The following is a 14,443-nucleotide window of genomic DNA, read 5'->3' as shown; positions in this document are numbered from 1 at the left end:
GGTTTTTTCCCTCCCCTCCTTTTTCCCAAGCCGCTAAGCCGCTTATCAGCCGATCCGCTAAGCCGCTAAGCCGCTGATCCGCTAAGCTGCTTAACAGCTGATCGCTAAGCTGCTTATCAGCTGATCCGCTAAGCCGCCAAGCCGCTTATCAGTTGATCCGCTATGCCGCTTATCAGCTGATCTGCTAAGCCGCTTACCAGCTGATCGCTAAGCCGCTTATCAGCTGATCCGCTAAGCCGCTTAACAGCTTATCGCTAAGCCGCTTATCAGCTGATCCGCTAAGCCGCTAAACAGCTGACCGCTAAGCTGCTTAACAGCTGATCCGCTAAGCCGCTTAACAGCTGACCGCTAAGCCGCTTATCAGCTGATCCGCTAAGCCGCTTAACAGCTGATCCGCTAAGCCGCTTATCAGCTGATCCGCTAAGCCCGCTAAGCCGCTAATAGCGCTAATCCGCTAAGCCGCTAATGGGCTTGCTTCGCAAGACAAAAAATCCGCAAGACGAAGAGACTCGCGGAATGGATTCTTTTCGTCTTGCGAGGCACCACTGTATTTCTTGTTTTCCGTCAAGAACTGTATCACTTTTTTTAAAAAAAGCAAAACCTAAAGTATAATGGCATTCTGATCTGTAGCTTACCCCAGGAGAAGCACATTAGGTGACTTTGCTTTGAAATTCACAGAAATCAAATTCCTGACAGAGCCTACTCTGAGGCACAGACAGTGACTGTTTGTTTAAATATGGGGCAAAACACTTAAACATTCCACCACAGAACCATGATCCCGTTTACAAAATACAATGTTTAAAAACAATAAAACTGCAGTCCTCTGCAGTTTGAGGAGGAATGAGTCAGGAGGTGGTGTACCAGTAGGATCCTGCCAATAATCTTCTCTCAGGCTATAAGCTCCATAATGTGGAATCCGTGAGGTGAAGTGGGTTGGGAAGAGAGCCTTTGCTGTGGCCACCAGGGCGTGATTCTCTTCCATCTTGACCTCTGCACACCTCTGAAAATCCAGATTCCTCCTAGGTTTCTCCTGGCACAACCCTCCACCCCCACACTATCACCCAAATGTTTCCAGGCCCCGTTTCTCCCCTGCTCACCATCATAGCCTCGCGCACAGTGAGATGCGGCAAGAGCATGTCGTCCTGCATGATGTAGCAAGACATCTTCCGGAAGGTGCGCAGCTCCCTCTGCCGCCCATTCACGAGGATCTGCCCCTTCATGCCCGTTTCCCTGTAAACGACAACAGTGACCTGGGATGTTGGGAGTTGTGCTTTGGCAACATCTGGAAAGCCAGAGGCTCACCGCCGCTTGAGCTATCTCCATGGAGCTGGAGAACCTGCAATGATCTCAGCGTTCTCAGCTTGGAGGAAGGGAGAAGTCAAGGGTTGGGATAGATCTAGATAGGCTTTCCCCTGGCATTCTCTCTTGAGAGCTGGCGCCAACAGTCAACGTGGTTGGGCATTTGCCAATGACCCACACTCAAATAGGGGCCACACTGACAAGACCCGCTACAGTGAAGATGTGGGGGGTCAGTGCTGGAGGAGGTCCGTTAAGGGTAAATTGGCCAGGGTGCTTTAAAATGTGGAGCCGTCGCCCACTCCAGTCACAACAAACCATTGACTACGCTGGCTGAGGAGCCGCCTACTGGTCAAATTTGGCCCGTGACGGGCAGGTCAGATATAGGAAAATTAGTCCCCCACCCTGTTCTGGAAAAGATGATCCGTGTTCATCACGTGACATAAAACATCATGTGATATATGCTCATTACAGGACATAAATCTGACAATGCAACAACAGTGAAACCAGGAGCTGTAAAGATCCCAATCCTTTCAGGTAAAAACATGCTTCTCTCTGAGGAAAGGGCATTGGCTCACCGGTAACCAGCCAGGAGGTTCATGAGGGTTGATTTCCCAGCTCCGGAAGGGCCCATGATCCCGATAAGCTCGCGGCGGCAAAACTTCCCAGACAGACATTTCAGCAGCGTCTTGTATCCTGGAAAAGAGGGAGGAAGGTGGGCAAGTTGTGTGGGCTGCCCCAGAAGTCAGAGAGCAGGAGTGAGGAAGCTGAGGGCCACCCAGTGCTGTGGGACTCCATCTCCCCTCAAGCTCCAGCCAACACGAAGGGAGTTGCTGGTGTCCAACAACATGCAGGGAAGACCTCAAGTTCCCCACCCATGTCTGAGAGACAGTGGAGGACACACTTGTTAGCATTTGGCGCATAATTTGGGATTGAGCAAGTTATGTGGCCTCAGACCTCCTTTATTACAATACTGAGTGACATCATTACAGTGGTACCTCTGGTTGCGAACGGGATCCGTTCTGGAGGCCTGTTCGCAACATGAAAGGAACGCAACCCGCAGCGGCGCGTCTGTGCACGCACAGGTTGCGATTCGCTGCTTCTGCGCATGGTGTCATTTTGCACATCTGCGCATGCGCGAGTGCCGAAACCCGGAAGTAACCCTTTCCGGTACTTCCGGGTCGCCGCGGGACGCAACCTGAAAAAACGTAACATGAAGCAAACGTAACATGAGGTATGACTGTACACTCCATGGATGGGACTCGCGTGGCGCTGTGGTCTAAACCACACAAGGTCGGCAGTTCAAATCCCCACAATGGGGTGAGCTCCCATTGCTCTGTCCCAGCTTCAGCCAACCTGGCAGTTTGAAAGCACACCAGTGCAAGTAGATAGTTACCGCTGTGATTCGCATTTAATCCTCACAACAACTTTGTGAGGTAGGTTAGATTAAGAATGGTGGTGACTGGTTGCCCAGTGAGCTTTTTAGCCGAGTGGGAATTTGAACCCTAGTTTCCCAGGTCCTCATCTGACATTCTAACCACTGCACTCACAATGGCTAAGCCTGGTTGCTAAGAGGGAGCCTCGAGAAAGTGTGAGGCAGCGATAAGCAGGAATACCTTTTAAGCTTCCGATTTCCTTTTCAAACTAATGACTAGCAGAAACCATGCCCCAGTCACCACCCCATCCCAGCTCTGCATAAATGAAGACGTACAATGACATTCTTTGCCAGCGCTATTGAGAAAGAGTTTAAAAAGAGGGAGGGAGCGAGATCTATGTCGCGAGGATCAGCGTCTGCCTCCAGCTTTGTCTGTTCTTGCCAAATTTGCTCATCATTCTCGACTCCTGCAACCCTTCGCCCCACTAATCTCCTGGTATGTGCTTTATCGGAAGATGGACAGGCCATGCACAGATCCCATCAACCAAATAGCTGCCTCCCTGTCAGCAGATGGGACAAGAAGCAGAATCTATTGGGAAAGCAAGCTGGAGGGAACCACAAGGCGTTTTGGGAAAGGGGTGGGGGGTGAGGCAGAGTTTTCAAAAGTTCGGAGTTCAGAAGGCGTGTGTGTTGGGGCAACTCTGTGAGAACTCGGGGCCGTCCAAAGAAGCTGAATGTGGGAAGATTTAGGACAGACCAAAAAAAGGACTTCTTCACACAGCACGGAGTTAAGCTACAGAACTCCCTTACCCACAGGAGGCAGCGGTTAGGGCCAGGCAATATCTGGTTTTCAGCACCACAGTATATCACCAGCTAAACATTGCGATATACCGTATTTTTCGCCCCATAGGGCGCACCGGCCCATAGGGCGCACCTAGTTTTTTGGGGGGAAATAAAGAAAAAAAATATATTTCCCCCCCCCCCAGGTGCGGGGCTGGGGCGGGGGAAGCCTGAGCTTCCCCCGACCCCAGCCCCCAGAACAGGCTGCTATCCGCAAGCCTTGGGAGAGCTGCGCGACTTCGCACCAAGCTCCCACGGCTTGCGGATAGCTTCCTGAAGCCTGGAGAGCAAGACCCCTCTAGCTCTCCAGGCTTCAGCGAAAGCCTGCATTCACCCCATAGGACGCACACACATTTCCCCTTCATTTTTGGAGGGGGAAAAGTGAGTCCTATAGGGCGAAAAATACGGTACTGATATATCGCAACATCTGAAGTAAGGGTAGAGCTATGTAGAGGCATTGGCTGGCTTCACGGTTTCCCCCACATTGTGATTTATGCGCAGCACACAAAAATCATGATTCACAATATTTTGCCAGGTCAGTATCATGATATGGACTTGAAACTAGTTTTGGACGATATATCGCCCAGCCCTAACAAACACCATGATTCGCAATATATTGCCAGGTCAAAAACTATTAAACCAATATCACGGTATGGACTTCAAACCGGTTTGGGATGATATATTGATATATCACCCAACCCTAGCAGCGGTTGCCACTAACTTGGATGGCTTTAAAAGAGGATGAGACAAATTCGAGGAGAAGAGGGCTATAGATGGTTTCTAGCCACCATGGCTATGCGCTACCTCCATGATCAGAGGCAGTCATGCTTCTGAATGCCAGTTGCTGGAAACCACAGGAGAGGGAAATGGTCTTGTGTTCAAATCCTGTTTGCAGTCTTCCCACAGGCATCTGGGTAGCCCCTGTGAGAACAGGATGCTGGACTATGTGTTAAGTTGTGGGTGAACATATCAGACGACACAGCAATTCTTCGAACAGCTCTTGTTTATTCACAGGCCAGAACAGAACTGAACTGAAGAGTTCAGTCAGCCTGCTTATATAGAGCTCCAGTATAGTGGTACCTCGCAAGACGAATGCCTCGCAAGACAAAAAACTCGCTAGACGAAAGGGTTTTTTGTTTTTTGAGCTACTTCACAAGACGATTTCCCCTACGTCTTGCAAGTTTGTTTCCTTTTTCTTAACACCGTTAATACAGTTGCGACTTGACTTCGAGGAGCAACTCATAGAACGTGGTGTGGTAGCCTTTTTTGAGGTTTTTAAAGACTTTGGTGATTTTTGAAGCTTTTCCAAAACTTTCCCAACACCGTGCTTCGCAAGACGAAAAAAACCGCGGAACGAATTAATTTCGTCTTGCGAGGCACCACTGTACAACGTAACTGTAACAATTTTCTAAAACTATCCAATCACTGAACGTCACTTTCAATCCCTTATTTGCATAACTATCTACAGTATCCCCCTGCTGGCCCAGGGTGAGAACTTCAGTACATAACACTAAGATGGGCCACTGGCCAAACCCAGCAGGACTTTTCTTATGTTCTTAGTCCCAAGCAAAGCTCCTTTGCACCACCACCACCAGATTCTTGGGTAGGGGTCATGTCCCTTTCCTCACCCCTCCTCTGTTTTAGTCCCTGTGCTTTTAAGCACCTGCCTAACAGGGATGCAGGAATTCAGCCCATGGTGTCATTCTCCAAACATGATAGGAAGCTGCCTTATACCGAGTCAGGCCTTTGGTTCATCTAGCTTAGTATTGGCTGCACTAACTGGCAGCAGCCTCCAGGGTTTCAGGCAAGGACTTTCCCAGTCCTGCATGGAGAGGCTGAGTGTTATGTACTGAAGTTCTCACCCTGGGCCAGATGGCGAGGCTCCACCTACACCTCTCTCACAAGCTGCAGGTGTGGAGCCGAACCAAGCCGCTTCAGAGGGTCTGCCGGACTTCCCACAGACTCAGACCACTGCCATGCCTGACATTCCGCCAACTCCACTCGCAGAAGTTCCACCCACAGCAGCGGATCCAGGGGACTTGGTTTCACCTAGGGTTGCGCTACAGCCTCAGGAAGAATCGGGCAGCCCCCCCAGACCTGGGTACTGCTCCCCGGCGGTCTGGCAGAGTTTCCAAATGCCCAACTTATTTAAATGACTATGTTGTTGGACATGTAATACTGTCAGTCTAATGGAAGTAGGTGAAATGTAACCGATATGCTTTTGTGTCTAATTGAACCATTACGTGTAGTGCTGTATATAAGGAAACCATTACGATTGTAACTAACGCCTTATCTTGGTGGGGAGGGGTGTTATGTACTGAAGTTCTCACCCTGGGCCAGCAGGGGGATACTGTAGATAGTTTTCACTCAGGTCCACATATGCAACTAAGGGATCGAAAGCGACGTTCAGTGATTGGATAGTTACAGAAAGTGGTTACTGTTGCGTTGTAGTGGAGCTCTATATAAGCAGGCTGGCTGAACCCTTCAGTTCAGTTCTGTTCTGGCCAGTGAATAAACAAGAGCTGTTTGAAGAATCGCTGTGTCGTCTGATATGTTCGCCCACAACTTAACACTGAGGATTGAACCTGGGGCTTTTTGCATGAGCAAGTGCTTCAGACCTTACCACCATTGCATCCTCTCCTTACTCTGAGGAAAGCTTTACCTGTTGAACTGTTGCTGGCAAAGCAGCTGCTGCCTGGAAGCACAGGAATTCCTTGGGATTAATGGAGGCTGCATGCACACCACACGCCAAATAAATTTGCATAACTATTATTATTATTATTATTATTATTGGCGCACATGGCTTCCCCAAAGACTTCTGGGAGCTACAATTCCCAGCACCCTTAGGCTACCGTTTCCCGGCTCCTTTGGGGAAAACCACATGCTTTAAATGAACCCTAGCTTTAAAATCAAATTCAAAATTTAAATGTAGAGTGTGTCCACAGCCTAGCTCAGAAGACAAAGGTGTGGTCTTTGGTACAGGGAGTAAGGGAACGCACGTTGGTTCCTAGTCTAGTTCATCAACCGCTCCTTCCTGTCTTGAAGCAGTCCAGACCAGACCTAGCGAGGAGGTGTGCAGCGCTTCAGGGAATGCCCAGCCCCTAAGCGGAGAACTTGAATCAATTTTGGATGCTTTGCTGAGTTCCAGGAAGGGAGCCGAGGTCAGCAGGGCCCTCCCGCAGATGGACTGGCAGATTTTGGCAGAATTTCAAGATGACCTGATTCTTACTGGCAACCACTGTGATGCCAACCGCAATATGGAAAGCAAAACAGGGGGATGGATGAGCTGGACAGAGCAAGCGGCTGGAACACAGGGAAGCTGCCTTGTACTGAGTCAGGCCGCTGTACCATCTACCTTAGACTTGTCTACACCGACCGGCAGTAGCTGAAATATACTCGGAGTCGAGAGTGGATTTCATGCTCTTTATTCAGCTCATAGTGGTGAGGAGGAATGGAAGTTCCCCCAGAATGTCTGCTTTATATACATTATTTACACAATGGGTCCCACGTGATTGGCTAATTCCGGGATTCTCCTGTAGGCCAATCAGGTTGTGGATTCACTTCCACCTGGAACTGGATTGGGTGGCTCCTGTGGACCAATCAGACAGCTGCATTCTGGGTCCTATTGCTCTAGGACCAATCAGACTGCTGCATTCTGAATCCTATTGTTCTAGGACCAATCAGACTGCTGTATTTTGGATCCTATTCAACTCAGTACATAACAGTAGCTCTCCAGGATTTCGCACGCGCTACTGGGCATGTGGCCCCCTCCCAGAGACTTGGCCAAGGGCAAATACGGTCCTTGGGTCAAACAGGGTTAGCTGCCCCTGGTGTAAACACTTAGGCTGTGTACCCGCGATGCTTTAAAGCACATTCTTTCCCTCAAAGGACTCTGGGTACTGGAGTTTATCCCTCACAGAGCTCCAGTTCCCAGCAAGCCTTAAACCACACTTTCCAGAAACCTTTGAGGGAAAGAGCGTCCTTCGAATGTGTTTTAAATGTACAGCATGTAGGTTGACTTGGTGTGTTTCACCCCATGGCTCACAATTCTTACAGCTTCCGGGAGATGTGCCTGGCACCATCGCTGCCAGTCTTGAGGTGCCAGGCTAGGCCTTTTCGTCCACACAGGCCTTTGGTTAATTAATATTGTCTCCTATGGTGGGGACTGTCTTTTAGTGGGCTGGGTATGAGGACTTGTCTTCACCGATACGTTACTGGATAAGCTTTTTAGGTCTTTGTTGTTTTCAAACGTTTTAACGGTTTTAAATTGCTTCCGTGCGTTACAGTTTACCCCGTCAAATCACTTGGAGATTTTATTTTATTTCGTACAAGGCAACGGATACGTGTTAATAACAATAATAATTAAAAACACCAGTGCCATACTCCAGAATGAATAAAAGAATATAAATTGAATAAGGACCAGAGAGAGATGGAGGCTGCGTTATTAATACGTCTCCTGTGGGTTTTGTTTTGCTAATTAGCAGCCCCACTGAGCCACTTCGAGGATTGGGGAAGGCTGCTTTGGGAAAAAGTGATTAATCTTTTATTCTCCTGCCCTTCCCCCTTCACACATTACCCCTGAACCTGCAACTAGATGTGTGAGGAGGGAGAACATAAGAAGATCACAAGATCCCTGCTGGATCAGACCAATGACCCTTCTAGTCCAGCATCCTGTTCTCAGATGTGCCAAGATGCCTTTGACAGGAAGAGTCCAACATAAATGTTGGAAATGTAAAGAGATTGAAGGTACATTCTTTCACCTTTGGTGGACATGCCCAAGGATTAAGGCTTTCTGGGAAATGATATATAATGAAATGAAAAAGGTATTTAAATATACCTTTTTGAAGAAACCAGAGGCCTTTCTCCTGGGCATGGTCGGCCAATTGGTGTCAAAGAAGGATAGAACTTTTTTATGTATGCTACAACAGCAGCAAGAATACTCATCGCAAAGTATTGGAAGACAGAAGATCTACCCACCATGGAAGAATGGCAGATGAAGGTGATAGACTATATGGGATTGGCAGAAATGACCGGCAGAATCCGAGACCAGGGAAGAGAGACGGCGGAAGAAGATTGGAAGAAATTTAAGGACTATCTTAAGAAACATTGTAAAATTATTGAATGTTAGAACGATGTTGGTTTAGAAATTAAGTGGTTTCTAGCTGTAATGATCATGCAATTAAGAAAAGAAAGGTTGAAAATCAATAGAAATTATGGGAGGGATTTGCTGAATTAAATAATTAGAAATTGGAATACAGAAAGGGGAGGTATGAGGAGGTCGGGAAAGTAAGGTATAAGAAAATAAAGGATTGAAATTATACTTGTTGTTGTCTGTGTTTTGTTTGTATTTTTGTTCTTTTTTATTTTTATATAACTTTTTGGAAACTTCAATAAATATCTTTTTTTTTAAAAAAAGACAGGAAGAGTCCAATAGCCTTTGACAGGAAGAGATAAGGCCATAGCTGTCAACTTTTCCCTTTTCTTGTGAGGAATCCTATTCAGAATAAGGGAATTTCCCTTTAAAAAAGGGAAACGTTGACAGCTATGGATAAGGCACTTGATGAATGGCCGTTGCAGAATCCAGCCAGGGGGAGCTGGATTTTGTCAGATTCGCTTGATGCAAGATCCACATGGCAAATGTTTTTTTAGGATCCTTGCTTAGACTCCTATCTACCGCAGACACATGCACAGATGAAGACATCATTGAACAACTTTGCAATGTGCTTAAAATAAATAAATAAATCAGCAGCTGTGAAGTTAGTACCACCGCTAGAGGGCTCCACAACACCACAACTCTATTCATCTTTGGTCTGCCCTTCAGAAGGTTTTCTATTTTGCAGGAGGGATATTGGAACTTCTAAGTTTGCACAGTTAAAAGTGGGTTGAAATGCTCTGTCCCTCCAGTGCAACAAGTCCACTTAGGAAACGAACGAACGAAAGAATGTGACAGAGAAATGTATTGGGAAATGTGGGCTGAATGAACGATTAAAGGAAGATACGTTAACACCCTGCAAGCAAATCAGGATATATCCTTCTTGTCATATAACCACCCTGTAAACAAACCAGAACAAAGGCTCAGTGAAGAATGGACACGATCTAACCCTTGCATGAACTTTGTGCAAGTGAATAAGAACCAAGGCTCAATAAATTGGACATCTGAAGAGACCCTCAAAAGGGTTAGGGCAGATCCGCAACATTCATTCGAAGCACATTCAAAGCATCCTCACATTAATACTGTTCACCTGGGTGAAAACTATCTGGTCAGCCTTTTCTTTGTTTAAGAAATTATTTGAAACTTCTGTTGTCTCTCCTAATCCTATTTGGCTTTGTGGGTTTGACTTCCCTTCCTAGACAATTTAATCTCTCTCCTTTTCTCTTTCTCCCTGATGGTGTTAAGCTTTCCCTTCTCCTTTTGTCTCAGACCCGATGCGTCTTCTCAGTTCCTGTACAGCGCCTGGCACATATGAGGTGTTTTACAAATAATTCGTGAGCTCAGTTAGGCTCTACCTCTGAGCCACCAAACTACCCCTGCTCTGTCTCCTGGCCCACCAAGGCATCCTCCTTCCACTAAGCTCCACCCACACACTGAGACTCCACCCACATCTCCCCAGGCTCCTCCCCTGAGCCTCAGAAGACCTGGAAAAGTCACTCCTACTTGCACCCACCAGATCAATGGCCGACAGTGACCTGCTTAGTATATACCCAGCAACATGCAGAGAGCAGCTGCTAATTGTGCTTAGCATTACTAAGGGCTTAAGTGTCCAATTAGCGTTAGCTTTTTTTCGTTTTTGCTTGCTGGAGAAGTTTAATGACATGTGACTAGCAGCAGGTTCTCACTCTAGAAAAGTCATTGCGGGAAGTCAATGTTTGTTTTCCTTTTCAGTGTTTATATTATTAATTTGTAGTATTTAGATTTGTTTTTTTATATGCTTGTTTTTGTGTTTGGTGTATTGTTATTTTTTGTTGTTGTGTGGAAAATACTAATAAAATTTACTATTAAATAATAAAAAAAAGAAAAGTCATCCCTTTAGAGAGAGAGTCTGTAGCATGAAGGAACTGGGGGAGAGACATAGGTCAGTGGTACAACATGCGCCTAGCATGCAGAAGGCCCCAGGTTCAATCCCTGGCCTCATCCCCAGCAAGGGCAGGGAAAGTACCCACTCTGAAGCCTTAAGAGAACTGCTGCCAGTCAGTGTAGACAATATTGACCTTGGTGGACAATACTGAGCTTGGTTTGATTTGGTATACAGCAGCTTTCTATGTTCCAAACTGATACCGGTAGTTTTGGAGGGAGGTGAATGCTTATTGAGAAGACAGCGGTTTAGGGAACAGTACAAACCATTGCATTGTTACTCAGAATATTCCATAGTACAGTGGTACCTCGGGTTGCATACGCTTCAGGTTACATATGCTTCAGGTTACAGACTCCGCTAACCCAGAAATATTACCTCGGGTTAAGAACTTTGCTTTAGGATGAGAACAGAAATAGCGCGGCAGCAACAGGAGACCCCATTAGCTAAAGTGGTGCTTCAGATTAAGAACAGTTTCAGGTTAAGTACGGACCTCCGGAATGAATTAAGTACTTAACCCAAGGTACCACTGTAAATGTGTTTAGGACTCTATTAAAGAGAGTGAGAGGCAGACATTCTGAACATGGGTGTAGCCAGGATTTTTGATGGTGGAGGCAGGCTTTTGTTAGGGGGACAGAACCTCAGATTTGTATTTATTTGGGTGGGGGGGCAGTTGCCCCCCTTGGCTACACCCATGATTCCTATCAATCCTGTTGCTATTACAATGAATATACCTGTGGATTTAGGACCTCCAATGAGTCATTCCAGCTCACGAGTCCCTGCTGCCCAAGACAGCTAAGCAGGTGCCTTACTCTGCTGGGCCGACATTTTGCCAGCGCAAAGGGCATAGAAGCTACACAGAGCTCTTCCACAAGCCTACCATGTTCCAGCCCAACAAAGAGTTCTGCTGGATTCCAAAGCTTTCGTCTTCTCCTTTCTTAACTCCAGATGGAATAGTCAAAGGTTAGGGCCAATAGACAAGATTTGTCTATTCACAACAAATATTGCTTTCATTGATCAAACAACAGTTCCTTCCACACTTGGCATTTTGTCTGGAATTGCCATCCTGAACTTACTCACTTTTTATTAACAACCAGAGGGCTTAAAGACTTAACTTGCAAACAGGCCATTTGCAACAATTTGTTTATTTGTCAGATTTCACCAGGAAAGGGTAAATCTGGATTAGAAGGGGATATGTGTGAAATACAGACAAGCGTTTTTATGCCAAACATGCCATAAGGATCATGCAAAAAAATAAATAAATGCACATCTGAGGAGCAACCATCCCATAATAGAGCCCCTCGGTTGTTCCCAGTCTGTTGTATTTCAGGTTCTTCTTGTGTGGCTCCCTTCTCCCCAACCCCACGACTTGATTTGTGGCAATTAATTCGCAATAAAGCACAACTGCAGCATCAGCCTTGTCCACTGTGGTCAGGCAAAACTCTACTGAGGTTTCAAAGGTCCTAGTGTAGTAATGTCCTGATTGCCCCTTCTGCCCTGTTGATTGCTTCCTTTCAGGGTGGCTGGGGATTAATCAATTGCCCCTTAATTAATCAGTTCTTGTTCCCTGTGGGGAGGAAACTTTAATTACTGATGTCATCCTCCCCACCCCACCCTCGTTCAATGGCAAAGTTGACAAATGAAATAGCAGGATTTTACAATCAAAGGGGGAGGGATGAAAGAAGAGAGGAAATCAGAAATTAACGCTCCCCCGAATGGTGAACAGAAACTGACTAATTATGTGGCAATTAAGGAGCAGTGAGATGCAATCAATCATTTATCCCATCCCTACACGGAAGGGAAGCTGATAAAAGTAACAGAAGCTGAAAGGAGGAAGCTTCTAATTAAGTTCTTTGGAGACTTTGCTGAACGCAACTTATTTCTGAGCAAACATTAGAGATGGGCTTTGGCAGAAGCAGTGCTGTAGAAAATAGTGCTATATTAAGTGCATTGCAAAACCAGCCATTTAATTCCACTTCCAGTCGATGGTGGAAATGCAGTTTATCAGCAGCACCAAAGTATGTAACGTGAAAGCCACCGACTAACTGCGCTAGGGGACAAGAAGGAAATTATTGCCTTTTCCTCCCTTTATGTGACTTGGCTCACTGCCGTGAGTTAGCTCAAGTTATTTCCTATCGAAGCATCTTTCTGCAGTGCGCCAACTCTCGGTGGCGTGCTGTGGTCCAGGCTTTTGTTATGCGGCCCTACGGTTGCCTAGCAACTCGGATGTGCTTTCCCACAACCCCTTGCAAGTGGCAAAATGGCTGCCCAGGGAAACAGCACAAGGGGAAGACATGTGGGGAGGAAAGAGGATGATACAGGCAGAGGGGCCCCGAGTATAAGGGGTGAGGGAGTAAGAGCACAATTGCAGGATGAGGTACACAGCGGCAAACTCAGACTCCATCTAGGTTGTTCTGGTGGCTGAGGCCGGCCCTGACATTTGGAAATATTTGCCCCAGCGCTTTTGTTGTCTTGCAAAATGAACCCCAAACCACAAGCATCACTGGGAATAAAGAATAAGTTTGCCAATACCAGCAAATACCAAGCATGGTATGATGATGCTCCCTACGGGAGGGCTGAATTAAAAAATAACATGAAATTTAGGGTTTCCACCCATCCAACCAAAATGCTATAGAGACCCTTAACCTCCACCTGAGGCATTTAAAGGGTATGGAATGCTGAAACCCAGGACTGGAGGGAAACATTATCAAAGACACAATCCCAAATATTTTCATGTTTTCATAATAATTGTTATATCAGGTTTATTAACAGTCACCCAACTGGTCACCTGGGGCGAGTAAAGCTTATTGCAGGGGACCAGGCTGGAAAGGGATGTATTACTATTCTAGGAATTCCTAGGAAAGCTTTCCTTGCCAGAGCCTGTTCCATGTTTGAAATGGTATCTGGAATTTTAACAGCTGAACATGAATACCTTTCAATGACAAACTGTATCAGTGGTGGGTTGGGCACCTCTGCGCAAGGAGCTGTACTCAGTGAGAAGTCATGCCGTCTAACAGGGGGGAAGGAGCATTTGAGCACAAATATCCCTGCCAGCATTTTGCTAGGGAAGTCCAGTGGGTTAGGAGGATGGCAGATTTATAATCCACCTAATCTGATCTCTCTTGCAGATCCTATCCCCTGCATTCTAAAACCTCTTTCTCTGCCTTGCTAATCTTGACTTCTGAAGTGATCCTGGCACAGTAACCCTGCGAAACAAGCTGGGGAAATTTCCACCCAAGCCATTCTCATATGCTGAGAATGTAGAGGTGAAAAACAGATAATAACAATAATAATAATAAAAAAAGTGAAACTGGATTTGAAGTGTGTGTGTGTGTGTGTGTGACTGGAAATCTGAATCTGTATTTATTTCCATTCTGAATCAAGGCACTTCAAGGGGAGGTAAGAAATTCACTTCATTATCACTTCATTTCACGGTAACTCCACAATACAATAAAAATTCTTTCTTTCTTTCTTTCTTTCTTTCTTTCTTTCCCTCTCTCTCTCTCTCTCTCTCTCTGTGTGTAACTGCTTGCTGCATATATTGCAGCCATGAATCTCCTAAACAGATTTGTCACCTGCCCCAAATCCTCTTTTCTGAAAACCCCCCAGATGTCTGTCGCTATGCAGTGGCCATAAGGAAACCGCTCTGCATATCCTCAAAGAAAGCTCTTCCTTCCTCCCAGCCTCCATTCCTCTGCAAAGCTGAGCCCCGACACTGAAAACAGGTTCTGGGGCAAAACCCTATACTTCAGACTAAGCCCCAGAGCTTAGACACAGAACCACTGAGCTACACGCATGCAGGCAATGCCTCTTTTTGGTTTGAAGAGGGGGAAGGGGAAAAGAGGTGGACTGGGGGGAGGGA

General features: G+C 46.4%; 1 protein-coding gene across 3 annotated transcripts in view; it reads right to left on the bottom strand.

The window, feature by feature from the left end:
• The window catches only part of ABCG4 (ATP binding cassette subfamily G member 4), a 44,719-nt gene that overhangs the window by 18,224 nt on the left and 12,052 nt on the right, over positions 1–14,443 (bottom strand). For all 3 annotated transcript variants that reach the window (XM_028707849.2, XM_028707850.2, XM_028707848.2), the window contains exons 3-4: positions 1,875–1,992; positions 1,098–1,230 (exon numbers count right to left, since the gene is read on the bottom strand). In XM_028707849.2, coding sequence (XP_028563682.1) covers positions 1,098–1,230; positions 1,875–1,992 — 251 coding nt within the window. The remainder of the gene's footprint in view (positions 1–1,097; positions 1,231–1,874; positions 1,993–14,443) is intronic.

This window comes from Podarcis muralis, chromosome 15, assembly GCF_964188315.1.
Source record: "Podarcis muralis chromosome 15, rPodMur119.hap1.1, whole genome shotgun sequence".
Taxonomy (NCBI): Eukaryota; Metazoa; Chordata; class Lepidosauria; order Squamata; family Lacertidae; genus Podarcis; species Podarcis muralis.
This window is presented reverse-complemented; position numbering and strand designations above follow the sequence as displayed.